Source organism: Schistocerca serialis, chromosome 4, assembly GCF_023864345.2.
Source record: "Schistocerca serialis cubense isolate TAMUIC-IGC-003099 chromosome 4, iqSchSeri2.2, whole genome shotgun sequence".
NCBI classification, from domain to species: Eukaryota; Metazoa; Arthropoda; class Insecta; order Orthoptera; family Acrididae; genus Schistocerca; species Schistocerca serialis.
This window is the reverse complement of record NC_064641.1, coordinates 660237330-660263560: the sequence shown is the minus strand read 5'-3', so window position 1 is coordinate 660263560 and position 26231 is coordinate 660237330. Positions and strand designations below refer to the sequence as shown.

General features: G+C 39.8%; 2 protein-coding genes across 3 annotated transcripts in view; one reads left to right on the top strand and one right to left on the bottom strand.

The window, feature by feature from the left end:
* Positions 1-9721: 9721 nt before the first annotated feature.
* On the bottom strand, positions 9722-10900 carry LOC126475525 (phosducin-like protein). Its single transcript, XM_050103458.1, has one exon. It carries the CDS (start codon positions 10819-10821, stop codon positions 9940-9942), a length of 882 nt encoding a protein of 293 aa, XP_049959415.1. The 5' UTR covers positions 10822-10900; the 3' UTR covers positions 9722-9939.
* A 212-nt stretch (positions 10901-11112) lies between these two features.
* The window catches only part of LOC126475524 (actin-related protein 2/3 complex subunit 1A-B), a 39638-nt gene continuing 24519 nt past the window's right edge, over positions 11113-26231 (top strand). The window contains exons 1-5 of one of the 2 annotated variants that reach the window (XM_050103455.1): positions 11113-11268; positions 11391-11478; positions 20871-21022; positions 21203-21311; positions 25456-25628. In XM_050103455.1, the coding sequence (XP_049959412.1) occupies positions 11412-11478; positions 20871-21022; positions 21203-21311; positions 25456-25628 (501 nt within the window). In that variant the 5' untranslated portion in view covers positions 11113-11268; positions 11391-11411. Of the gene's footprint in view, positions 11269-11289; positions 11312-11390; positions 11479-20870; positions 21023-21202; positions 21312-25455; positions 25629-26231 lie in introns of those variants that run through there. The other variant, XM_050103457.1, reaches the window with a different exon arrangement.

Below are 26231 nucleotides of genomic sequence, written 5' to 3'. Positions count from 1 at the left end.
TGCATCAAACCAGTCTCAGGACTGAAGACCACAACAACAACAACAGGTTGGGATACAGTCAGGCTGGTATCCCACCACTGACCAGCGCATCTCTAGACACATCTTCGCTGGTCATTAGGGCTCACTTGGATGCGGGACTCATAATTGAAGACAACTGTACTCCAGTCAGTGAGGTTCCAGGCTGAAGATGTGGTTTGTGTTGCCCTGGAGAGTAGTGGGACACCAACCTGATTGCCACCTGCCATATGGTCTACCAACCAATAGTGACGGTCTGGGATGCCATTTCTTCTCATAGCAGTCCCCCTTTGGTGGTAATCCATGGCACACATATAGCACAGTGGTACATCAATGATATTGTATGCCTCGTTCTGTGCCCTTCATGACAAGCCATTCTGGGCTTATATTTTGGTAAGATAGTGCCCACCTGCACATGGCAATAGTTTCTACTGCTTGTCTTCGTGCTTGCCAAACCCTACTTTGACAAACAAGGTCACCAGATCTATCTCCAATAGAATACATGTGCAACATTATGGGTAGGGCCCTCCAAATAACTCAGGTTTATTACCATCTAATGTGCCAATTGGGCAGAATTTGCCACGATACCCTTCAGGAGCACATCCAACAACTCAATCAACCCATGTCAAACCAAATAACTGCCAGCATATGAGCCACAGGTGGACCAATGCATTATTGACTTGCTCAATTTGTGAAGTCCTTTCTCTTGAATAAATCATTTAGTTTTTCTAAAATTGAAATCACTTCTTTGTCTGTACACATTAATCACATTTACCAGTTTCCATTTCCTTTGGATAATTCCTTCACAGTGCGTCATATTCGTTTTATTAAAGTGTACCTGTTCCAATGCTTTTCGAATATACAATAGACAGATAAATTCAAATATGCTTTCCACTCACTCTTTTTGTTGTAATAAACATGGGTTGTATTAAGGGACATATACTGAAAAACGGTTTTTAATTTTAAAAAAAGTCATGGTATCATAAGAGTTCTCAAATGGACTGGCTAGTGTACTCTGTAAATGTTTTGTAAAAAACCCAGGATATGGATGTTTAAGTGAAGATCTACATTCTCTGTTATACTCACAATGTTCCACCATTATTCCGAATTATGGTCACCATAGCAGGTGCACAATTAATGAGGACTGGTGATGCTGACCTGCCCCGAATTCAGAAAAACCCAGTTCACTAGACCTGAAGCGTGTGCCATAACGCATCTCTCAGGAGTCATGTGTAGCTTGCTCTGCTCTTCCTTCTAACCTTGATTCCATGGTCCTAATATCTTCATAGCACGAGTTATATTTTATATTGGTTGGTTGGTTGATTGATTTGGGGGAGGGGACCAAATGGCGAGGTCATCAGTCCCATCGCATTAGAGAAGGAAGTCAGCCATGCCCTTTCACAGGAACCATCCCAGCAATTGCCCGAAGCAATTAAAGTGATTTGTCTCCCATAAGTCCAACCCCTCATCCAAGTTGTGGGAGATGGGCAACGGCACAAAGTAGGGGACTGCCTATAGGGGCGATGTACAGCGGGGACTTCGTGTGCCCCAGGACCGCTACGGTAGCTGGGAAGGCCCTATGGGAACCCTGAAACGTGACGGCTAACGGGGCTCTGGTGAAGCTGCGATAGGCCTAGCAAAGCAGTAGTGGATAAATAAACTGCTTTTAAAAAGGGAACATGCCTCGGATCACTGCACGGATTTAAAGGAAAGTGACCAAGCAATGGAAAAGGATTACGAGATGGTTTACGACTGGGCACCTTAAACGTAAGGACTCTAACTGGGAAATTAGAGGAAATTGTAGAAATGATGGAAAGGAGGAAATTGGACATCTTGGGACTTGCTGAGACTAGGTGGAGAGGAGTTGGTGAAAAACCACTAAGTAAAGGATGTAAACTGTACTGGATAGGGAATGAGAGGGGAAGAAATGGAGTGGCAATAGGGGTCAGAGAGGGTCTGCAGGAGGAGGTGGAAGGTATCAATGATCGAATGATAAAAGCCAGAGTACGAGTGAAAGGAAAAAGCATTGAAATCATCCAAGCATATGCCCCACAGGTGGGGTGTACAAAAAAGGAGAAGGAGGAATTTGAAGATGACATGCAAAAGCAGCTAAATGGAGGTAATCAGATTATAATAGGGGACCTCAATGCACGTGTTGGCACAGACAGGAAAGGATTCGAGGAGATAATGGGACCAGAGGGCTGGGGGAACCGAAATAGAGAAGGAAAATTGTTGCTGGAATTCTGCAAGAGGAATGGGCTGGCGATCGCAAATTCCTGGTACAAGAAGAGAAGTAGCCACAAAATAACTTGGTACAGTGGAGACTGGTCCCAAACTTCAGTAGTAGACTATGTACTAGTGGATAGGCAGATGATGAGCAGCCTCACAGATGTTAAGGTCATTCCATCTGTGACCATCGCCTGTTGGTAGCCACCCTGAGAGAGAAAAAAGATAGGAGGGCAACAGATATACAGGAGAAAAGGTTGAAGACATGGATGCTGAAAGAGGATGAACGGAGGACCCAGTACCAGACACTGATCAGGAAGAAGCTGCCAAAGGAAGATCAGAGAACAGTGGAAGAAGAATGGGGAGATTTTAAGAGGGCTCTAGTTGAGGCAGCTGAGACTGTGTGCGGAAGAACTAGCACAAAGAGGAGAAGTAAGGAAACCCCATGGTGGAACAACATATGTAAAGAGGCAGTACTTCGAAAGAACACAGCCTTCAGAGAATGGTTCCAGACCCGAACAGAGGAAGCTAGGGTAAAATATAAGGAAAGCAAGAAAGCGGCACAGACCATAGTAAGGGCGGAGAAGAAGAAGTGGATGGAAAAATGGACAAGAATGTTAGAAGAGGGCAGTGAAGGGAACAAAAAAGTACTTTACACCATGGTAAGAAGTAAGAGGAACGACAGAAGCGAGTGCCTGAGGATCATGGATAATAATGGAAGAGTTGTGGAGGAAATGCATGAGCTCAAAAAGATTTGGAAGGAGTACTTTGAAGATCTGTTGAATGCCGCCAAGCGGGTAACTAACAGCGATGGAGAGCCTAAGGCAGCAGACGATTATAATAGTGGGGAAATTGATGATCTAACTTGGAATGAAAAGGAAGAAGCCATAAAGAGGATGAAAGGGGGCAAGGCACCAGGTTGGGACGAAGTAACAGTGGATATGATACGAGCAGCAGGAGAAGTAGGAACCCAGAGGCTATACAGAGTGCTGAGGGTGGTGTGGAAGGAGAACAGAATTCCTGAGGATTGGAAGAAAGGAATTATAGTCCCGATCTTCAAGAAAGGGGATAAAAGGAGATGTGAGAACTACAGATGAATCACCCTGCTATGTCACTGTGGAAAAATCTATGAAAAGATCCTGGAGAAGAGAATAAGAAGCAGTATTGAAAGTAGACTGCAAGAGGAGCAGTATGGTTTCAGACCTGGAAGATCAACAACGGACCTCATATTTGCGGTAAGGCAACTGCAGGAAAGGCACTATGAGTACGGGAAGGACTTAATCATGGCCTTTTTAGATATTGAGAAGGAGTATGACAGTATCTGTAGGGACAAGCTCTGGGATGTGCTGAACGCAAAAGGGATAGATGAAGAGATAACACGAAAAATCAGAAAAATGTATGAGGGAAGTGAGAGTTGTGTGAAAGTGGGGAGGGAACGTACTGCATGGTTCAAGCTGGAAAATGGGCTGCGACAGGGAAGTGCACTTTCACCTTTATTGTTTATTATTGTTATGGATGAAATCCTACAGCAAGTATCAGATGCAATTGGAGATCATAAAATGAAAGCAGTGCTTTTTGCCGATGACCTGATGTTATGGTGAAATTGCGAGAAGGAGATGCAAGAGCAGTTAGATGTATGGGAGGCAACGGCAGCACAATATGGAATGCATTTCTCTGCAAAGAAAAGTGAAATAATTGTCACAACAAGGAAAAAGAATAGGCCAAATGTGGATATAACTTGTGGAGGGGAAAAACTACAAGTGGTAGAGAACTTCAAGTACCTGGGAAGCATGATTGAAAGTAAGGGGGGAAACGCAATGGAAATAAATGAAAGGTGCAGAAAAGCAGGGCAGTTCTACAAATGCATTAGGGGGCTTATTTGGAGCGAGGAGGTGCCACAGAAATCCAAGGGAATTATATACCGAACCTACTTTGTCCCCATATTGGCATACGGAAGTGAGACATGGGTAATGCACAAAAGCGACAAAAGTAGAATACAGGCTAGTGAAATGAAGTTCCAGAGGAGCAGGTTGAGTGTAACAAGACGAGACAGATTGCGAAATGTGTATGTGAGGGAAAGACTAAAGGAGGAACCAGTACAGGACAGGATAGAAAAATCAAGACTGCAGTGGTATGGACACATGAAGAGAATGGATGAGGGAAGAATTCCAAAGAGGATGTTTGATCTGCAACTGGAGGGGAAGAGGCCCAGAGGAAGACCAAGAGATAGATGGGTGAAGGGAGTGAAGGAATGTGTGACGAGAAGAGGAGAGAACTGGACGAAGGTGGAAGAGGGGGAATGGTGGAAAGACAGAACACGATGGAGAGGCTTGTGTTCCAGACAGACCCAGCCAGTGGCTGGAAACTGTCCAAGATGAAGAAGAAGAATTTAAGTGATTTAGAGAAATCATGGAAAACCTAAATCAGGATGACTGGATACTGGTTTGAACCATTGTTCTCCCAAATGTGAGTCCAGTGCGCTAACCACTGCACCACCTTGCTCGGTGGGGTTTTCTGTGCTTGGTATATTAGAACCCACATTGTTTGTCACTCCATGGGGAAGTAACTCCATGCTATAATTTGATCATGTAATCTCTACTTTTCTTACCTCTTATAATACTATTAAATATATAACAACTTTGTATCTTATTGTGTTGTAAAAATAGTCTTACGTGCATCTTTAAATAGATACTGTGCACAAAACCACAGTTAATCTGCACTAAGCAATCATCAGGTAATGTTCATGAAGTGAATCTGCATCCTAAATTCATTCGATAAAGTTCCATGTCAGTCAGTCTAAGTGGCGCATTCACTGAGTTAGATTCAGTCAAGACAGTTTACATCCAGCTTTCATCATGTAAAATTTCATGTCAGTAGTATCTCTAGTGCGAAGTATAGGTTTCTTGTATTTATCATCACCTACCTAATTAATTTGTTGGATGATACTGATTGTATGTGAATGAAGTATTTATATTTATCCAGCACCTGTTGATCATCACGGAAAAGTTAGGAGGCAGTCAGGTATGGAGTACCATGATTTCAGGAGAGAGCTGGATCAGTCATGTTTTGGGCTAGTACCATGAATACATGTCAGACGTCTCTCATTGCTATTGTATTTTCAATGCTCTGCAGTATCTAGACGGATATATCTGGCCCCCACAGCTCGAATGTCAACTCTGTCCCAGTGCCAGTATATCAGAGCCCAGTTACAACAGTTGTACACCAGTTTGCCTGAGAAGAGGATACAGCGGCTTTATGGCACACTTCCAAACTGAGTCACTGCATGCATTCAGGCCAGATGGAGTGCCACATCAGTGAGCTCATACTGCCAAGCTCTCTATAAATTTGACTCAATTTTGTAATCACTGAAATAACATCAGTTACTCTCTCCACCTTTCCTCCTCCTCTCCTGGGTACTTTACTTTTTTTGTTTGGCAGAGTACACGTGATATTGCGGTGATGAGTGAAGGTGACAACTACTTTCTTAAAATGGACACACGACCACACAATCCAAGTAACAAAAATAACTATAACAAAAAATAAATGTAACAGGTAAAAACCAGTCTAAAAATAAACTAAAACAAATCTTTCACTTAATATGGGAATAAAATGAATTCTTCTTCTTTTATGCCTTATTCTCTGTCTCTCTTGGGGTCCATCCTCCTACCCTTGTTATTCCATCCTGGTCGTATTTGCAGTGTACAGTTACAATGTTTTCAGGTCGTTCTTTAGGTTCCTCATCCATGTACACGGTGGATGTCTGGGGACTCTTTCCAGTTATTTTACGCCAAGCACTGTTCTTGTTATATGGTTAGGTTCACAGCGCATGATGTGTCTGCACCAGCATAGGCAGTAACCTAGTTCCTGTATTCAAGCATTGGTCTCCCACCATGATTTTTAGCCACCACACTTCTTGATATTACCAATTTGGTGATTCCTTAATGCCTAAGGACGTGTCCTATCAATCCATCCCTTAGAATTTCCTGGCAGATTAAAACCATTTGGTGGACTGCAACTCACACATGGGATCTTTGCCTTTCATGAGCAAGTGTTTTATTTACTGAACTATCCCAGCTCAACTTGTGACCTGCCCTCACAGCTTTACTTCCACCGGTACCTCATTTCATATCTAAGTAATGTGTCTGCAATATCCTTTCCTCCAGGAGTTCCAGTCCTGTTAGGTATGCAGGAGAACTTCTGTGACAGTTTGGAAGGTAGCAGATGAAGTACTGGCCTCAGTAAAGCTGTGAGGGCAGGTTGTGAGTTGTCCTTGTATAGCTCAATCAATAGAGCACTTACCTGCAAAAATCAAAGGCCCCATATTTGTGTCCTGGCCAGTTTTAATCTTCTAGCAAGTTTCAAATCAGAGCACACTCCACTGCAAAGAAAAAATTCATCCTGGACACCTATCCCTTGTTTTAGTCAAGTTCTGACAAAATGTTTGATTCTTCCCAATTTGATTTAGTAATCTCCATTAAATATTACTGAATATAAAACTGTACACTATTTGAATGAATGATTTATTTCACTGCAACTATTTTTGCGTGTATGCCCTTTGTTAGATAGTAGTGCGGATTTCTTGGCTGAAGATGGCACTCAACCCAAAATCAATGATAGTGAAATACATTATTCATTCAAAAAATGGGGCTGATAGCAGCTTTTTCTTCAGTGGAGTTTATGAAAACAGCTGTGATATTCCCAAGCATCATGGACATTTTCATTAACTGATCTCCCCACATGGTTCTCAGCTTCTTCTATAAAATCTGACAGACAAATATAAACACAGTATAAGTGAGTATTTATAACATAACTACATTTTGAGAAGTCGAGTTCACGTAAAAAAATATGGACCACATTTATAAACTATTCTCTAGGCTTTTAGTTTGTGATCTTGTATTTTTATTCACTATAATTACACCTTGGTACAACATAAAATGCAGTCACAACATACGGGATAATATTTTCTGTTTATGAAATTGTACGCTCCCCTCAATACTTTCAACTGGCTACTGTTCGGTAGAGTTTACAGACAAATTTTATATAAACCAAGACAGTAAAATTACAGAAATGGTCCACAGTATTCTTCAGCAGTCACAAGGGTTACAGGCAATGGAACAATATCTTGCAGCACATACCCACCACCACATCATATTGTAACTTGCAGATGGTATGCAAATTGAATGACTGACTAATTTTGAAGGGTTCCTTAAAATGAGTGCATGGATATAAATTTTCACTAATTTGTAAAATACAGTTTCATATTTTAAAACAATTACTTCTTTTCTGTGGTGTGTATTTTCTCCTCCATATTTTTTCCATGAAACTAATGTTTCCTAATGTGGTATGCTATGTATTTGTCTAAATTGCTATCTGTAATTGCTTGTTTATCAGGTTCCAGCTCCCAGAGTTGGGTGGAGAGGGGACCAAGCAGGAGTAGAGGTAGGAAATGTGCAGCAGACTTTAAGCTTATGAACACCAAACCTAGGAACATCACTAATGTTAGAAAGGAGAAAGTACTGTAGTCAAAAGAGAGGGGTAGGGCTCCCCTTGCAGGAGAAGTTAAGGTGAGTATCAGCTCACCAGCTTTTTCAAGCTGGGTGCAGAGCTCAGTCAAGTGACAGAAGACTGACGGCCTCTGTGTGAAGATTTTACGACAAGTAATCATGTACTACTAGTGGGTGGGACAGGGAAAAGCTTGAAGAGGGACAGTGCTTACAAACAGGTGTTGATCTAAATAAGATAGCCTTGTTAATTGAAATCACAAATGTTTGGCTTGAGCTGTTACAGTGCCCTGATCATCATAGCAAATTTTCCGTATTTTTCAATGAATATTTCTCAGGTACTAAAAAGAAGCTGCAAAAAAAAATCCCTAAAACAACTGTATCACCAACAATGAATTACACAGCCAGCACAATGATGCACAATAATGCATCCCGTAACAAAACAAAGCATGAAGTCAAGAAGACAACACAGAAATTAGAAACATAAGAAGTTGGAGACCTAGATGAGGTGCTAATCAATAAACAAAACATGGACATTATTTTCAAACTGCACAAAAGGGTTTTGAGAATATTAGCTAAATGTAGCACTCATGTTTATTTTAAAGACATGTTTTAACAATGGGTATCCTTACTGTACCAAGTGAGCTCAGTTACCAATCTGTTACGCACATCAGGAAAAACAATTGCAGCACTGTCACAAATAGTTCAGTATGTGATTATGCAGCAAGAGCCCATTTGGACTTACATTTACCAAAGAAAGAACAACCAAAAAACTCAATACAGCAGTTTCTATCTGGGATTAACAGTGCACAATAATTTGCCCAAGATAATGACATAACTACAGAAAACCTGGAATAGAATAAAAACAAAGAAAGTGTTGAGTGCTAAACAAGCACATTACAAATATTCACATTACCAGTACCAGTGTCCGCCCCGGTAGCTGAGTGGTCAGCGTGACAGACTGTCAATCCTAAGGGCCCGGGTTCGATTCCCGGCTGGGTCGGAAATTTTCTCCGCTCAGGGACTGGGTGTTGTGTTGTCCTAATCATCATCATTTCATCCCCATCGACGCGCAGGTCGCCGAAGTGGCGTCAAATCGAAAGACCTGCACCAGGCGAACGGTCTACCCAACGGGAGGCCCTAGCCACACGACATTTCTTTATACCAGTACCAGTTTCAAAATAATATTGCAATCTGCAGATGTGATAATTAATCCACAAACACTTTCATCATGGTGACCAAATTCTAGTTGTGTGTATACTGAACATTATGAAAAGCTATAAAATATGCATCACAGTGTCATAACAAAAGTATCTCCTTTACCTTGTAACACTCGACTCCACATTTTGATTTTGTTGGCATACTTTTGTGTGTGTGTGTGAAATTCTATAGCTATCACTGTAAAATGATCTTTATACGTTATTTTAAGATACCACACTATATTCAGTGCTAATGATTCCTGCAGCAAGAAAAATTACTTAGTAAAGCTTCTTATTATTTAATATAGCTTCACTACTACTTAATATAGCTTAAGGTTTCCTTGATCTGCAGTCACAGAAGTTAACTTCAATAGAGAACATTGTTCTTTCCTCTTCAGTAACGTTTAAAATAATTTTTACTTTATTTTTCATTATTACAGACTGTGTAATAAACAATTTAGTATCCCTTACGTCACGGGTCAAAGCCGACGCATGAGATCGGACGTTTCTGTCGACCCAAAACTTGTTACTGTAGCTGCTAATCCGAATGTGTGTTCTTCTTAATTAAATGGATCTGTTTGTGTTAGCTAAATTTTGGTTGAGTCTCAACACACATGAAGTTGCATTTTAAATAAATATGATTTAAATGTTTTAATGTTATGTTATAAACTCACTCATTACGTTTTGTTTTCCTGCATAAACACAGGTACCTTGAAAAATAAATTTCTTCAAAACTTTAGGAGCTGAGAAGGTAATGTTGCGTTAAAAATTTTCAGTAAATAAATTTTATGGATCACAAATATATTTTTAACAGTAGCTTCTAAAGCACTACATTATATCTCATTTCTTTTATGATACACACATACACAGATAGACATATATATAATTTCACATTAAGAGCATCAACTATAACAATTTTTTAAATTGTGTTAACATAACATATAGTGACTTTAGAAATAGTTACAAACTGCACTCATAAAAGTTTCTTGGAATACTTGTTACTCTAAACTAAGGTCACTAGCATTACCATCGTCATCATCATCTTTCTGTTGCCTTATAATTGCAGGTACACATGATTTGTCAGGAAGCATGCCGTGCTGAAGAAGAAAACTCTCGACGTCTTCCATAAAAAAATCATCGCCTAACTCCTCACTGACACGCACAAAGTTTCCTACCAACTGGCCACCTTTATAAACCAACAATGCAGGCACTCCATTGATTTTGAAACGTTTGCTGACACCAGCAGCTGATCCAATAACTTTGCAAAATTTAACATTCGCATATTCCTGGCATAAATTCAAAAGACAGCCATTCATTGCTTCACATGCTGGTACGTGGTCTTCATATATATGGACGACGATAGTGACAGATTTATGTTCTTTATCTATTGCATCAAGGAATTCTTCTCCACTGGTCAAAGCTATAACTTTGCCAAATCTTGGAAGCGAACTTATCTGCTGCATCATTTCTTGCATCCTTTGTTTCTGATATTCAAGTAAAATGTTCTCGTCATTCAAAAGCTCTGCAAGTTCGGGATCTAGCTCCTCGTTTTTGTCTCTCTCTTCATCTAATGCTGATCTACACGTCAAGGAAAGTTTTTTTATCAGGTCCAACCGCTCCTTTTCTTGTTCGGCGCGCTTCTCAATCTCCAGTTGTTTATATCGCCGCCAATCCTGAACCACTCCTTTAGGGCCGGTGTTTGTGGAATATCCCTCCCATTTGTATGGGTCAGGCGTAGGTACATCCGATGACTTTCCTTCAGCGCCCGCTACGGCATTTGGTGTTTCACCCTCATCTTCTGATTTCTCTTCATCACTTTCACTACTGCTGCAGTAGCAGTGAACTTTCTCACCCAGAATTTTGTCTTCTAGCGTAGTCATGACCGCTTTCAGTAACCGCGAAAATGCTAATTGTTTACCTGTCAAAACGTTTGATACAACTCAAACAACATGGTGCAAAGATATGCAGTTGATTGCTTCTCGTGCAGTGTTGTTATTTGAGCCATGAGCTCCTTTATATATTTAAGGACACGATCTAAATACTGTAAATAGTTTGGACATGGCGAGGAAAAAGTAATAAAAAGAGCGACTTCATACACACAAGTTATTTTTAAGTCCTAATACAATTTCAGATTCCTGTAAACATGAATGTTATGATTACACGCACTGTGATGAAATCATCTTTGAGCGGTTGCGTTAAGTTGATGGTTATGGGCTAGCGTGAAGAGATGGGTGTGTGAAACTTACAGGAAAAAGAAATTTCGGGAGAAGGTATTCGTGTAGACGGACCAGAGTCCGCGAATTCCTTATTTTCGGCGACCGGGACAAGTATGTCCTTAATTCAACATATATTACATTCATAGTGGTCCTGGTGCTTATCGCTTCATCTGGGCGTTTACCTGCAGATATGTTGAAAAGCTGAAAGGAAAAATAAATGCATCTGTTTTCAGGTGAAGACCGAGCCAAACGAAATGGTGGAAAGACACAGCTTTGGAGTAAATCCCATAACGTGTCATGCTTGGAACAGAGACAGAACTCGTGAGTATAGCTTGATAGATAGATAGATACACACGTCTTTAGACTATATGTCTTCTTGGTTTTTACTTGTGGGCAACAAACATTAGAAGTTTAAGTCCGTCAGGTGCTACAACGGTAAGTACTGGTCTTGAGGATGCGTGCCTTAAATGAAAGACGTGTTTTCCTTCTCGCAATCACTTAACCACCGTCATTCACACACTACCGTGTGCTGACCGACCAGTAATCGGTTCTTAACTGACTGGGTACTCCTACTGTTTGTTCCTAGTGTTTATTCTTAGAACTGATACGTGATCTTTGACACATCCGATCGAAATAGTTGTAATACTATTTTTACTATAATAGTATTTTCTAACCATATTACCCTTCAGAAAAGTATCCTTTGATACACATACACCAACATATTGAACTGCAAAAAATCTTGTAAAAAAAAGAAAAAACTTTTTTCTGATAATTATTCCCTGAAACAGCCCTCTATTGTATCTGAACCTGCCATAAAGCCCACTCTTCCCATTAAATTATTTACGATGTGAACATTATTTAGAAACCCATCACACCTTTGTGATTACTGCAGTTTCAACAAAACATGAAAGATGAACACTTACTATTAATCAGTCATCTCAACAAAATAATAATCATGTTCAAGTCAGGTTTAACTTGAAAATGGAGGCGAAATAACCATTTGACCACACACTTTCTTTCTGTTATGAATATTTGTTAACTGTGCATTGTGATGTATACATTCTGTAAAGCCCATCTGCCTTTCTAAAACATATTAGGCCCTACGTAAGGAAAACACATTAATGGAGGTGAAGGAGTTTGAGTGGATTCATTTGGAGGAGCTCAAAATCTTAACACCTAGGTTAGGTATCGCAATTGTTATTAGGACACCCCTATTTAAACAGTCTGACCCTTCTGTGCATATCAGCAGAAATTACATGACTGCTGGGGAAAGGGCTTTTTGTAACTATTCTAGGACAGCTGCCACAATTCTCTCATCACCCTTCACACCAACTTATGAGTAGTGTTGCAATTCACTTTTATTTGGCACAGAATGAGCATATGCATTGGTCAGCTCTTACTGAGTTAATACAGCTACTTTCCCATCAAATTCCCCTAAGAGATTTTAATACACATGGGATGATGGAATTTGTTCTTTGCACAACCTCTGCACTAGGGATATAATTCTTGATAATTCATTTTCACTCAGAATATCTACCACTCAGTAAGTACTTTAGCGACATTTGAATGTGAAAATCACCTCAAAGGGATGACTCCACCGTTTTATTACTGTTGTACACAAAGTTTTGTATGCAGTCACAGCTGTTATGTATAACAGTAATGTGCCCAGCCCAAAATTTGCTGGACACCCAATGATACAACTTGTGTCCTGTTTGAGTGACACATGTATTGCTCTGCCATTGGGAATGTGTAAGTGGCACTGCAGTGGTACAGACAGAATCTATTGACACAGGACAAATTAACATTCTGTATTACAGGCACAAAGACGTTACAGATAATTGAGTAAAGCCAGAAACTGTTCATGTTCCTTAATTCCATTAACTGTTCATCGCCACATTGTCATTTGATACAGAGTTACAGTAGATAACCACCTGTCACAGCTGCACTGAACAATCTAGAACTGTTAATCACTCCAAGGAATTAAGGCCAGATCTCAGAGAACATCAAAGAAACTATATTTCTAATGCAGGAGGAGGCTATAAATTGGGGTTGTCTTCAGCTCAAACATGGAAGCATATATCATTCTGCTCTGTGTGAGAAATTCAATTCAGTTTATCTGTGGCTAAAGGTATACACTGCTAGTATCCAGTAACATTCAGTACTGCATGCTGATCCATCTCAGTTGTGCATCTGTTGACATCATCTTCAGCTTTATCAACCAGATTGACCAGTAGGTACTACATTCCAACTCATGAAATGAGGCTACGCTGATTCCCCTTCTAAAACTACACAAACCTAGCACATCACAAAAGTCTATCACAGTGTTGCCTCAGCAGCTGCCTAGGAATGACTCCTGAAGGAACTGCACACTAGTTCCTCACTTCGATTCCTGAATCATGCAAACTTGGCCTTTGTTTCTAGTGTTAATTCATGAGATATCACTCAAACGTTGATAGTCTGACCCTACTGGAACTGACCGCATAAATATCATTGGGTTGTGTTTCAACTTTATGAAAAGTCTGACATAACATCGTGGTACCCTTTACTGCAGACAAATTTTGTAGTAGAAATCACTGCCATATTTAAAGTCCCTTGTTGAACTGTCTCAAATGAAATGTAGTGTGTTAGTTTCTCAGGTTAAATAGGTGGATACAACAAAGAAGAAATATTATGCAAAATTGTCCAGTCTGTATTTCAGGCATATACCAAGAGACACAAAGCTTTCAACAAACAGAATACTGTCATTATGGAAAGATATTTTGCATAGCAATAATCAAGAAAATGTTAACTGGTATGTTACGTTGCTAACTTGTCCTCGTGTATGACAACATAGAATTAACGTCCCGCATTGGCTCTAAATCGAAGAACATTACTTCTGGTGATGGGTACTATGAAGTTGACAGAAATTTAGAAAGTAATTAGCAGAAATTTCTACTGTTAGCCCAAACCATATGCCTGAAAGAATTTGTGGTGATAGTATACTAGGCTAATAATTCATTATTAGCAGAAGGTGGTTGATAATCAACAGCTGGTACTACTACCAGATGGGGACAGTAGGCATGCAGAGGTTTTCCTATGATTTAATTACTGAATGAAATTCTAGTCATTTACAGCTTCAGTGAAGAACATGAAAGCATTCATCTTAAGTTGGGACATTTCAGTATTACTGATATGAGTAAGGTGGGTTGGTTCTTCTGTTGTAGGCCTACTTATTTTATTGGTACTTGACTGGTTTCTGGCTTTTAGGCCATTTTCAAGTTATTTTTTGCAGTAGAAAAATTTGTTATGTGCATTAAAATGGAAGCGTCTTTAAATTTATATGTTCCTTTCATTTCATTCACACATGTTAAACAAGACATAATGGCCTCAAAGGCAGAAACTAGTAACATAACAATAAATAAATAAAAATACATACAGAAGTGGAAAAATACCACGTTCATTTAATAAATTTCTTGCAGTGGTACCTACATAGAAGAAAATATATTGGCAATGTTGACTGGAATACATTCTTTGAAATTCTGAAGATAATAGAGAGAAAATAACAGGAGTGAAATGTTACCTTCAACTTGTACAGAAACCAAACTGCAGTTATCAGTCAGACATGACGGTGAAAAAGTGCTTGAGAAGAGAGGGAAACAGGGTTGTTGCTTATTCATGACTTTATTCAATCTGAGCATTGAGCAAGAAGTAGAGTGGAAATTTCCAAAATATGATTAAGTCTAGGGAAAATAAATAAAAACTGAGGTTTGCCAGAGACAGCACAGCGTAAGACATGGAATGGGTAGAACTGGGAGTCAAACCCAGAATCTTTGCCATTTGCAGTCGGATGCTGTACTGATTGAGCTATCTATGCATGACTCGTGTTCCTCTCACAGCTTTACCTCCACCAGTTCATCCAAACTTAACATAAGTTCTGCACATTTTGTGGGATATTACTGGAAGAAAGTAGTGAAAGTTACACTTTTTAGAGTATATACATTTTTTAGAAAAGGTTGCAAGTTGATCTGTTTCTGGAAACTTGTTCTTCTTACAGTTAGTGCTATGCAAGTTAGTTGGCAGAAATATGGTGCATTCTGCCCAGAGAAAGATAAAGCTAATATTTTGCAGTTTAGAAGCATGCTGGTTTGTATCCATCACATGTTGTAACTGTTGTCTCCACTAGTAACTTCGTCAATGAACAGAACGAAGAGCATACTGGCAGTTGCAGAATATTTTCCACCTCACCCAGTGCAGACCAGATCATGCACTTGTCTTTGAACATTCACAGCACTCCAACAGCAGGAAGAATGTCTCCATAACTCATCTGTTTCTTAAGTGAATCCAAACCTCTTGCACTGCTAAGTACAGCCCTTAGTGTCTTGCCTTCAGAGATGAAGTACAGTTGCATGTTAAGTTGTAGGAGTGCCAATAAACCAAAAGAATGGCCCATGATATTTTATTCTCAATTCTGTGATTAACATAAGGGACCAAAGGGTGGTGATGAATAATGTTCAGATATGGTGGTGGCTACCTACACTATACACAGGGTGGTTGGAAACTCCTGTTACAAACTTCTAAGACATATAGAGGGTAGTGAGTACATAACATTTTGAATAGGAACCCATGTCTGGAAACGTATCATTTCCTTTCTACGACAGTTTCAGTGCAGATGATTATCTCATCCACACCCACATGAGGAATGTACTTAGGCGTGACCCAGTACAGTTGTTGCAATCCATTTGAAAAGAATACTGACTCGTTCCGTTATTACTCACGCATTTGCATTACAACTTACACCTTATGGTTTACATTAGTCGACAACAACAACAACCCAGCATCTACGGCGCCAGCCACAACTTACCGATGCATTACAACAGTGGCTCGATGTGGCGGCCACCAACATTGTTACACACATTGTACCTCCGAAGCATGTTCTGGTACACTCTCTCCATCCCACCTGGTGTCTCTTCAGTGTCTTGTGCAGTGGCCAGAACTCGTGCCTGCAGATCTTCCTCTGTCTCTACAGGTGTCTCATAAATTAGGCTTTTCATATGACCCCACAAGTAGTCCATAGGGGTTAAATTCAACGATCGTGGTGGCCAAGCAGTTCGACCACCACGGCGTATCCATCTTTCGCCATACTGTCTGTTGAGATGTGTCTGGGCAGCCAGTGAAAAGTGACGTGGTGCTCCATTATGCTGAAACCACATTTCCTGATGGACATTCAATGGCACAGCTTCCAAGGACGGGTCCATTACGTGTCATAGGAAGACTAAGTATGCAGGACCTGTGAGCTTGGATGGAAGGAGGTATGGTCCAATCACATGACCATCCAGAATACCTGCCCATATGTTAATTCCAAATCTGCCTTGAAATCCCTGAACATGTGCGGCATGAGGGTTTTCGTTCACACAGACATGGCTATTTTGAGCATTCAGAACACAATCCCTTGTGAACCTACATTCATCTGTGAAGAGAACTCGACATGGAAACAGGCGCGTCGATGCAATGGTGCAGGAAGCATGTGCAGAAGACGACACATTGTGGAAAGTCTGCTGGACCCGTAGGGTGTACCCTTTGTAAGTGGTACGGATGTAATTGTTGCTCATGCAGGATGTCTAAGACAGTACTGTGACTAACAGCCATTGCACACACAATTGTTCACGAACTTGTTGACGGGCTATCTTCAATGTGATGCAGTACACCTTCAAATTCGGGAGTGCGGTGTCGCCGTGGAACATCACAGTCCTGCCTCCTCATGGTGAAGGTACCTGTTTCTCGTAGCCGTTGTGTAACTTGGGCGAACAGTTTGTGTGATAGAGTGTGACTGTGTGGAAAACGTTTGTGATGCAGCTGACTAGCAGCTCTTCCGTTAGCTCCAGCTTCACCATACACAAGGAGCATGTCTGTGTATTCCCCAAACATGTACTGCACCATGTTTCCTCTACGGTGATGCACAGGTATTGACTTGGTCTCACAGGAAAGTGGACAATAAGTGACATCTGGGGATCGTTTAAAGTAGTACACGTCATCGTGTCTACCCTGTTGCATACCAGGACAGGGAACTCTGAGACATTTCTCTTGTCCTAAGCAGACGTTGACGAGGTACACATCTGAATTGAAACTGATGTAGAACAGAAACGATACAATTCCAGACAGGGGTTCCTATGCAAAATGTTCTGTACTCACTACCTCTACATGTCCTAGAAATTTGTAACGGGAATTTCTGACCATCCTGCTGAGCTAAGCACATGGTTTCTGCTGAGCACCCAGCAGCTGCCACATTAATTTCTAGTTTAGTTCCCGATATCTTACCACTGACTACGTAAAGTTACGAAGTTGTAATTTCTTAGAACTGACCTTAAGTAGTGCTCTGTTTGCAGCTGAATATGACTCTGTGAGTAATGTTTATATTAATTTTAGTCCATTCTCTGACAGTATACAGAATACATTCCGAGCCACTCGGAATGTTGATTGCTCCATGAATTTACAAACTGTGTGTCAGGTGAATGTTGCAGCTGAATTTAGACAGACAAAGCTGTTAATTATAGCTACAGTATCAACCTGTTTAGCTGTGTATTAGTTGGCATAGCAATTGGTAAAGCAGCTTAAGACTGTTGAGGTATCTACTGTTGTGATATTCAGTTTTCTGTATGATTCACAAGTGTCTGCTTTGCAAACACCGTATGTCTGTGAAAAGAGTAGAAGGTGCAATCAACTTTTCACTCTAAGGATTTTCCAAAAATGTTCAAATGTGTGTGAAATCTTATGGTGCTTAACTGCTAACGTCATCAGTCCCTAAGCTTACACACTACTTAACCTAAATTATCCTAAGGACAAACACACGCACCCGTGCCCAAGGGAGGACTCGAACCTCCACCGGGACCAGCCGCACAGAAGGATTTTCCAAGATAAGCTGTTGAATAAAATTTAGTTTAATACGTACATGTTATAGCTGTGAGACTGCTTAATTTCTTTCCAAATCCATTCAACCATCTCATAAGAGAACATGGTTTCTCTTTTACTATTTAATATGCTCTGGAAGATATTTTATCAATCTGTTGTAGAATTACTTGTACAAGAATGCCAGGAGACTAAATTATAACTGTTTTGATTTCGCACACACAAACAAACTTAAGAATAGAATTGAGAAAAATATTAATGTGAATGCTCCTGAACACTGGACTTGAGACTATAAGTGAGAGACATTTACCACTAGACCATTGGCCCATACAGCAACATGTGAATCAAATGCTAGAGAATGGCTTGTGTAGGCGTAAATGACTCGGTGTTGGAAGCTTGTGTAATGTATTGGGCTTCATAGTTGAACTGCTTATCGTAGAGATAGTGATTCATTCTGGTTAGTCACAGTTGTGAGGAGGTGACTGCCCAATTTCTTGTCAGAAACTGAGGTTAGATTCAACTGTCTGTTGCATAAAAATTAGAGAATAAATTGTGAGTGGCCAGTATGATAATACCAATATCAACTTCGGAACTCCTGTATTTCGGTAGTTTCTGCTATAAAAAACCAAATGGAGTGCTGCAAACTTTTGAGACATTGATGTGTGCATCAATAAAATAGCAAAAGGGATCCTTAAAGGCCCCCAATTTGGCAACATCCTCAGTGCCGCCCACGTACGTTTGTTGAGCGCCTTTAAAATGTACTTGTCAGGTACTACTGCACCCATTCAGCTGAGTGGTGCCTTGCTGCTGTAGCACTTGAGGGGAGGAAATCCCCCCCCCCCCCAAAGTAGGGGTTTTGAAGTCTCTTAGAGGCACACTGCACTGCAAACTGTCGTTTCCAACTGCGAAAATTGTAGGGATCAAAGCCTCAGGAAAGGAGTGGTTTCATTGACTTCTTCGGCCATCCGTAAGAAAAGAGCTTAATTTCAGTGCTGGGTGTCGGGGTTATGACCTCTACTGGAGATGCGTCAAAAGAAGGGGTGAAATGTGGGTAAGAGGTGGTGTGACAACCTTCCCATCATGCGGAAGGATTGTGGTGAAATTTCGTGATAATGTGGCATTAAACCACCCTACACCTCATACAGACTTCTGAATTATGACCTTTTTTTGCACATGTTCACACGTTGCTGTTTGAAGTGTTGCTGAGCCTGAGGGTGACGCTGCAGGACACACTGCTTTTGCATTTGCATCATTATGAATGAAGATTGTAGGCACCCTTGAGCCAAATTTCATACTAATGTGATACAGTGGGAGACAATTGAAGGGCTTTGAAAATGTGAATATCTCTCTTCAGCCAAACCCTTCTTCAGCAAAGGTAACACAAGTACATTCACACAAGTAACCACACATAATGCACACATTACTTCCAACCGGTCAGAGTTCCCAGTGGCAGTGGTCATGTGCACATGAAGTGTGCTTGCTCGTGTGAATGTGTGTGTTTCCTTTGCTAAAGAAGGCTTTGGCTGAAATCTATAATATATAACAGGCATGTAGTTGTGCCTGTCTGCAACAGTGGGTCGTCTTTTACGGTGAGTATCAATCTATCCTTTTCCTAGTATTGTGGATATTTCAACCTAGAGTTTACATCGCTTTATAATAGTCTTGCATTTTTAAATTAAGAGGCGTGTTTTTAAAATAAGTACCGTTTTGAAATTTAAAAAAAGACGTGCTAAGATATCTCAATAATTTTATTTTCGCATGAAAGCCTGTACCTTAATCTACTTTTCTACATAATTTCCGTCAATATTGAGGCACTTGTCATAACATTGTACCAGTTTTTGAATACCCTCCTCATAGAAGTCTGCCGCCTGACTTGTTAACCACTGCATCACCACTGTTTTGACTACGTCATGAAGATGCTGACCGCCCAGGTGTTTCTTCAAGCGCAGGAACAGATGGTAGTCACTGGGCGCAAGATCAGGGCTGTACGGAGGATGATATAGAGTTTCCCACCGAAAAGATGTGATGAGATCTTTGGTCTGATTCGCCACATGTGGACGGGCATTGTCTTGCAGCAAAATTATGCCCTTGCTCAACTTGCCACGTCTTTTCTTCTGAATTGAACAGCACAGATTGTGCAATGTCATACAGTAAGCTGCTGCATTGATTGTCTCATTATGAGACAGAAATTCCACAAGCAATACTCTTTTTCTGTCCCAAAAAACTGTGCACATGATTTTCCGGGCAGAAATTGTTTGCTTAAACTCCACTTTTCTGGGTGGATCTGAAAGCCACCATTCCATGGACTGTTGCTTTGTTTCTGGTGTGACATAGGCCACCCATGTTTCATCTTGAAGAAACACATCGGTGGTCAACGTCTTCAAGACGCTGACGAAGTCAAAACAGTGGTGATGCAGTGGTTAACAAGTCAGGCGGCAGACTTCTATGAGGAGGGTATTCAAAAACTGGTACAACATTATGACAAGTGCCTCAATATTGGCGGAAATTATGTAGAAAAGTAGATTAAGGTACAGGCTTTCATGTAAAAATAAAATTATTGAGATATCATAGCATGTCTCTTTCTAATTTCAAAACAGTACTTACTTAAAAAACACGTCTCGTACCTTTACTGCAGCTGTTACTTTCATGTTACAATATACCGTCTAATTCTTTATTTTTTTGTGCCTCTGATGCGTTTCTTCCATGTTGTGATGATTTTTGACATCAAAGTTCATTACAGAGGGGTGAGCACACAATTGATGTTAGAGTATCATTGAAGCATATGGTAGTTCCACTCCAGACTGTATAATTTGTTATGATATTTTTTGCAGAAGTGGCTTTGTCTCCTAACAACCATGAGGTTCACATTTATAAACGTCTAGATAATGACTGGAAGTTACTGGATGTGTTGAACCAGCATGATTTACGTGTGACTGGTATTGATTGGGCTCCTAAAACAAATAGGATTGTGACCTGTGCTGTGGTATGTTTAATGTACTATTTAATCTTGTAATATTTTTATTTTGCTCTTTATATCTTCAGAGATCACAGAATTTCTGGATATTGACAGTTGTTTTATTTCATTACAATATTAACCATATATATATTTTTTTTATTTGTATATCTATTAAGTACATTTTGAGAAAAATTTCTTTATTTTTAGGATCGAAATGCGTATGTGTGGACTCAGGGTGAAGATGGAAAGTGGAAACCAACACTTGTCTTGCTGCGCATCAATAGAGCAGCCACATGTGTGAAGTGGTCACCACTTGGTATGCTTAGAATCATACTTTTTGATGTTGTTTTAGTAGTTAATACTAGGAATATGTAATGGAGTGCTAAAATTTCATGGCTGTAAATTTAATGATTGTACATAACAACTCCACATTGTGCTTTGAAAAATACTATAATGCATTGGCCCATAACGTATTTGTTGTTTCCGCTCTTTCGATGTGGTCACTCCAGCCCAGTACAATTGACTGTGTAAGAGTGGAAGAAGGAAGTTTCTTACATTATGTAACAAAAGCTTTCTGAAAAAGTGTGTGTGTGTGTGTGTGTGTGTGTGTGTGTGTGTGTGTGTGTGTGTGTTGGATCTGTATAGCTCATACATAGTACAGGGGTGTTTTTTAAGTAAGTATCATTTTGAAATTAAAAAAAGACATACTAAGATATCTCAATATTTTTATTTTTACATGAAAGCCTGTACCTTGATCTACTTTTCTACATAATTTCCGTCAATATTGAGGCACTTGTCATAACGTTGTACCAGTTTTTGAATACCGTCCTCATAGAAGTCCGCCGCCTGACTTGTTAACCACTGCATCACCACTGTTTTGATTTCGTCATGAAGACGCTGACTGCCCAGGTGTTTCTTCAAGTGCTGGAACAGATGGTAGTCACTGGATGCAAGATTGGGGCTGCACGGAGGATGATCTAGAGTTTTCCATCAAAAAGATGTGATGAGGTCTTTGGTCTGATTCACGACATGCGGACAGGTATTGTCTTGCAGCAAAATAATGCCCTTGCTCAACTTCCATGGACTGTTGCTTTGATTCTGGTGTGACGTAGACGATGCATGTTTCATCGCCCATAACAATTTGGCTTAAGAAATCATCACCGTCATTGTGGTATCACTCAAGGAAAGTCAATGCACTGTCTAAACGTTTGGTTTTGTGCACATCCGTCAACATTTTCGGTTTCCAACTTGCGCACAATTTTCGGTAATTCGAGTGCTCGGTCACAATGCCACACAAAGCACTACGAGGAACTTTAGGAAAGTCATCCTGCAAGGAGGAAATTGTAAAGCATCTGTTTTCTCTCACCTTATTGTCCACTTCCTGCACAAAACTTTCATTAACGACCAAAGGACGCCCACTCCTTTGTTCATCATGCACATTTGTGCAGCCATCTTTAAATGCTCTCACCCACTTTCTTACCATTCCATCACTCATAATGTTTTCTCCGTAAACTACACAGATCTCACGATGAATATCAATTGCTTTTAGGCCTTTAGCACTAAGAAATCTTATAACAGCCCGTACTTCGCAGTCGGCGGACTCACGATTATCGGAGGCATCTTAAACACTCAGTACACAACGTAAACAAGGAAGAATCGGACTGTAATGGCATCAGTGCATAGATTAAGGTACAGGCTTTCATGTAAAAATAAAATTATTGAGATATCTTAACATGTCTTTTTTTAACTTCAAAACGATACTTACTTAAAAAAACACACCTCGTAGTATTTTATGACAATTTCATACAGATTCTGTTCAATGCAATAACTCTTGCTCAGTTAGTGTGATTTATGATGTGCAGTCTCCTCATGATCCTTGATCAGTCATCTCAGTTATTTACCAAAATCATCAGTCAGTAATTAACTTTTCATACATTTTTTTTGAGTTCCTATGTTTCTGTTGAAATTGCAGCACTGTAATTACACATTTGTGGCATAAACCACATTGCTATGAAATATTCAAATATGTTTTGGTTTAAAAAACAAGCATTAACAATGACACATTATTTTAAATGTGTAAAGGGAAACAGTTTCTAATCTAAAAGAATGTTGTTGTGAAATGGCAAAAGATACGTTTCATTATAGCTTGCCTGCTGATTGTTCTTATTAGTTAGAAGGATAAAATATGTATGATTAAGCACACTGTCTGATCACACTTCTCTGGACACCTATTAGGGGAAATTCATGTGGGTTGTATCCATCCTTTTTCATGGACTCTGCTGGGGTCACTCTCAGTATTTTGTGTGTGTGTGTGTGGGGGGGGGGGGGGGGGATGGTAGCCCATTCTTCCTCAAGACCCAAAACCAGGGAAGGTGGCGATGTTGGACACAGGGGTCTTGGGTCTTGAGCCAAGTCAGTGTTTTAACTTGTCCCAAAGGTGTTCCATTGGGCTCAGGTCGAGACTGGTGCGGCAGGCCACTCCATTTCAGGAATTTATTGTCCACCAAATATGGCTTTAATGCTTAGCATTGCCATGCTGAAACAAATAATTATCTCAAGAATGTTCCTCTACTGTACACAGGTCACAGTGCTGTAAATAATGTGTTCATAAGCTTTCACATTTAGTATTTCCTTAAGCTCAATAAGACGACTACACCCCAACCAGGGAAAACACCCCATTGCCATATCACCATATCTTTGGTACTTCACTGTTGGCACTACACATGATGGTACATAATGTTCTTCAGGCAATCACCAAGCCTAAACTCTTCCATCGGATTGCCACAGGTTATAGCTTGATTCATCACTCGTTTCTAGTCATTCACTGTCCAATGACATCTTTACACCACCTCAAGTCTCGCATAGCGTTGACTGCAGAAATGTGTGTTCAACCTTTGTATCCCATTCATTTTTAACTTCCTATGCACAGACATTGTGCTAGCTGAACTGCTGATAGCACTTACGAGTGATACCTTGCACTAATTTCGTGCAGTATTTTACATCCCCCCTCCACAATGCTGGTTCCTGTCTGTCAGTATATGAGGTCTGCCTGAACTTGGTTGGCTATGCTTCCTTCCTTGATGTTTCCAGTTAACATGGGCAGCATTATAAGGGTTGAAATATCTTTGATGAGTTTGTTACTCACGTGACATCCAATGTTCCAAATCAGTGAGATCACCTGGCTGACTCATTTTGCTGTCACTACTTCTCTACTGACAACACAATATTCCCTACCCTGTTTGATACAGGCAATCTGCCTCTCGTGAAATCTAGTGGTCAGTTGCGAATTATATTGGATTTTTAATCAGTTAGTGTATTTCATTGCAAGTTTGTATACAACAGATATTTTAAACAAAATTTACATATAATTTGAAGAAAAAGTGAATAAACAAATATGAAACCTAAAATGTCATTTAAAAATATGTGACTTACCTCCAGACACTGAGATTAGCACCCGGCTCAAGATTAGTTATTTTGAGTTCTCATCCTGGAGAACTCTCTTCATTACAAGTATTGACCAAGAGGATGAAAGATGAACATTCTGGTTACTGAATTATTGTTTGGTTTCAGGTTCAATTCAGGGGTTCAGAGTTGTACACTATTGGGTATTGTTAGAATACATTTCATCTGTTAGCCATATATTACAGTACACTGTATATAAGTTCTTCCGTGATAAGATGAGATTGCATGAAATCCAGCACACGCAGAGGTATTTAGATAGTCATTCTTCCCTCACAATCCATATGCAGATCAAACAGGAGGAAAGCCTGATACGTGGTGCAGTGGAAAGTACTTTGTCACGCTTTTTACAGTTGTTTGCAGAGTATGAGTATAAGTATTATTATTTAATTTACTGCCACAATGAGAAATTGTCAAGTATGGATCCTCCTTGAGCTTGGATATTTGTGAAAGTGTTTTTTCATAAAAGCCTTCATTTGCCAAAAGGGCTTTAGAATGTAAATGTTTAGTATCACATGAAATAGTGACTGCCTATACACTTGCTATTGGTATTACATCATCCTTGGTGAGAAGTCACGTAATGACCTTAATTAAATCCTGTAGTATTCCTTATTATATCTTTGTTTGCTAGTAATTTGGACAAGTATCATAATTTCTGCATTATGTACACTGATGAATTCAAGTAGGGCCCACATCTTGTTTGTTCAAGAACCATCCTCAGGATTTTTATTACTAATACTTTTGTTGTTTTGTATTCCAAGTTATATATGAGCTTCTGAAAAAAAGAGAAAGAAGCTAGAGCTATTTGTACGCAAGCAACAGCCAGAAAATTTAGTAATAATAGCAATAATAATACAACAAATAAAAATTTCATGTACTTGCACAGCTTTTACTTGCACTTCTCTCTACACAAATGAAAGCCATTTTTTCAGAGCTTCAGTTAATAAATGTTACCCTATTGACTGTTTTTGAATCAAATGCTTTTGTCATTTGTGCTGCAGAAAACAAGTTTGCTGTTGGTTCCGGAGCACGACTGATTTCTGTGTGCTACTTTGAAAGTGAAAATGATTGGTGGGTTTCAAAACATATAAAGAAGCCCATCCGCTCCACTATCACAGCAATTGATTGGCATCCAAACAATGTGTTGCTCGTTGCCGGATCAACAGATTTTAAGGTGAGTATTTGTATGTGAATGTAATAAAGAAGAAACTTGTTTTCTGTGTTTGTAGGTAAATCATTATTTTCAAAGTAGCTGCAAGTTTTAATAATGTTTACAACTTTAAATGTCAGTCATGTGCATTTCCCAAATTGCTTAAAAACAAATGCAACGTAGCTTTGAAGAGGATGAGGCTTACCAGTTTTGTACTTACTTGTGGAAAGGTAATGTGTTCACTCTCCATTCTTCCTTATTTTTTCTAAGATAGAAAGCATTCCAAACCTTTATAACGGTTCTTCTAATAGCATTGATCTGGTATATCATTTTAGCTTCAGTAAGCGTGTGCAGATGCAGTTATCTGCTCTGCTGTGATGTCGTACAATTTTGAAGTACCGTACAATTTTGAAGTACCGTACAGTTTTGAAGTACCGTACAGTTTTGAAGTACCGTACAGTTTTGAAGTACCGTACAGTTTTGAAGTACCGTACAATTTTGAAGTACCGTACAATTTTGAAGTCATGTATATCACATGGTTTTGAAGTCGTGTGATGAAATTATTTACCTCTCGGAAAAAGTAAACGTCACATGGTTAACAGAGAAGTACATTTTGGTTGTTCATCA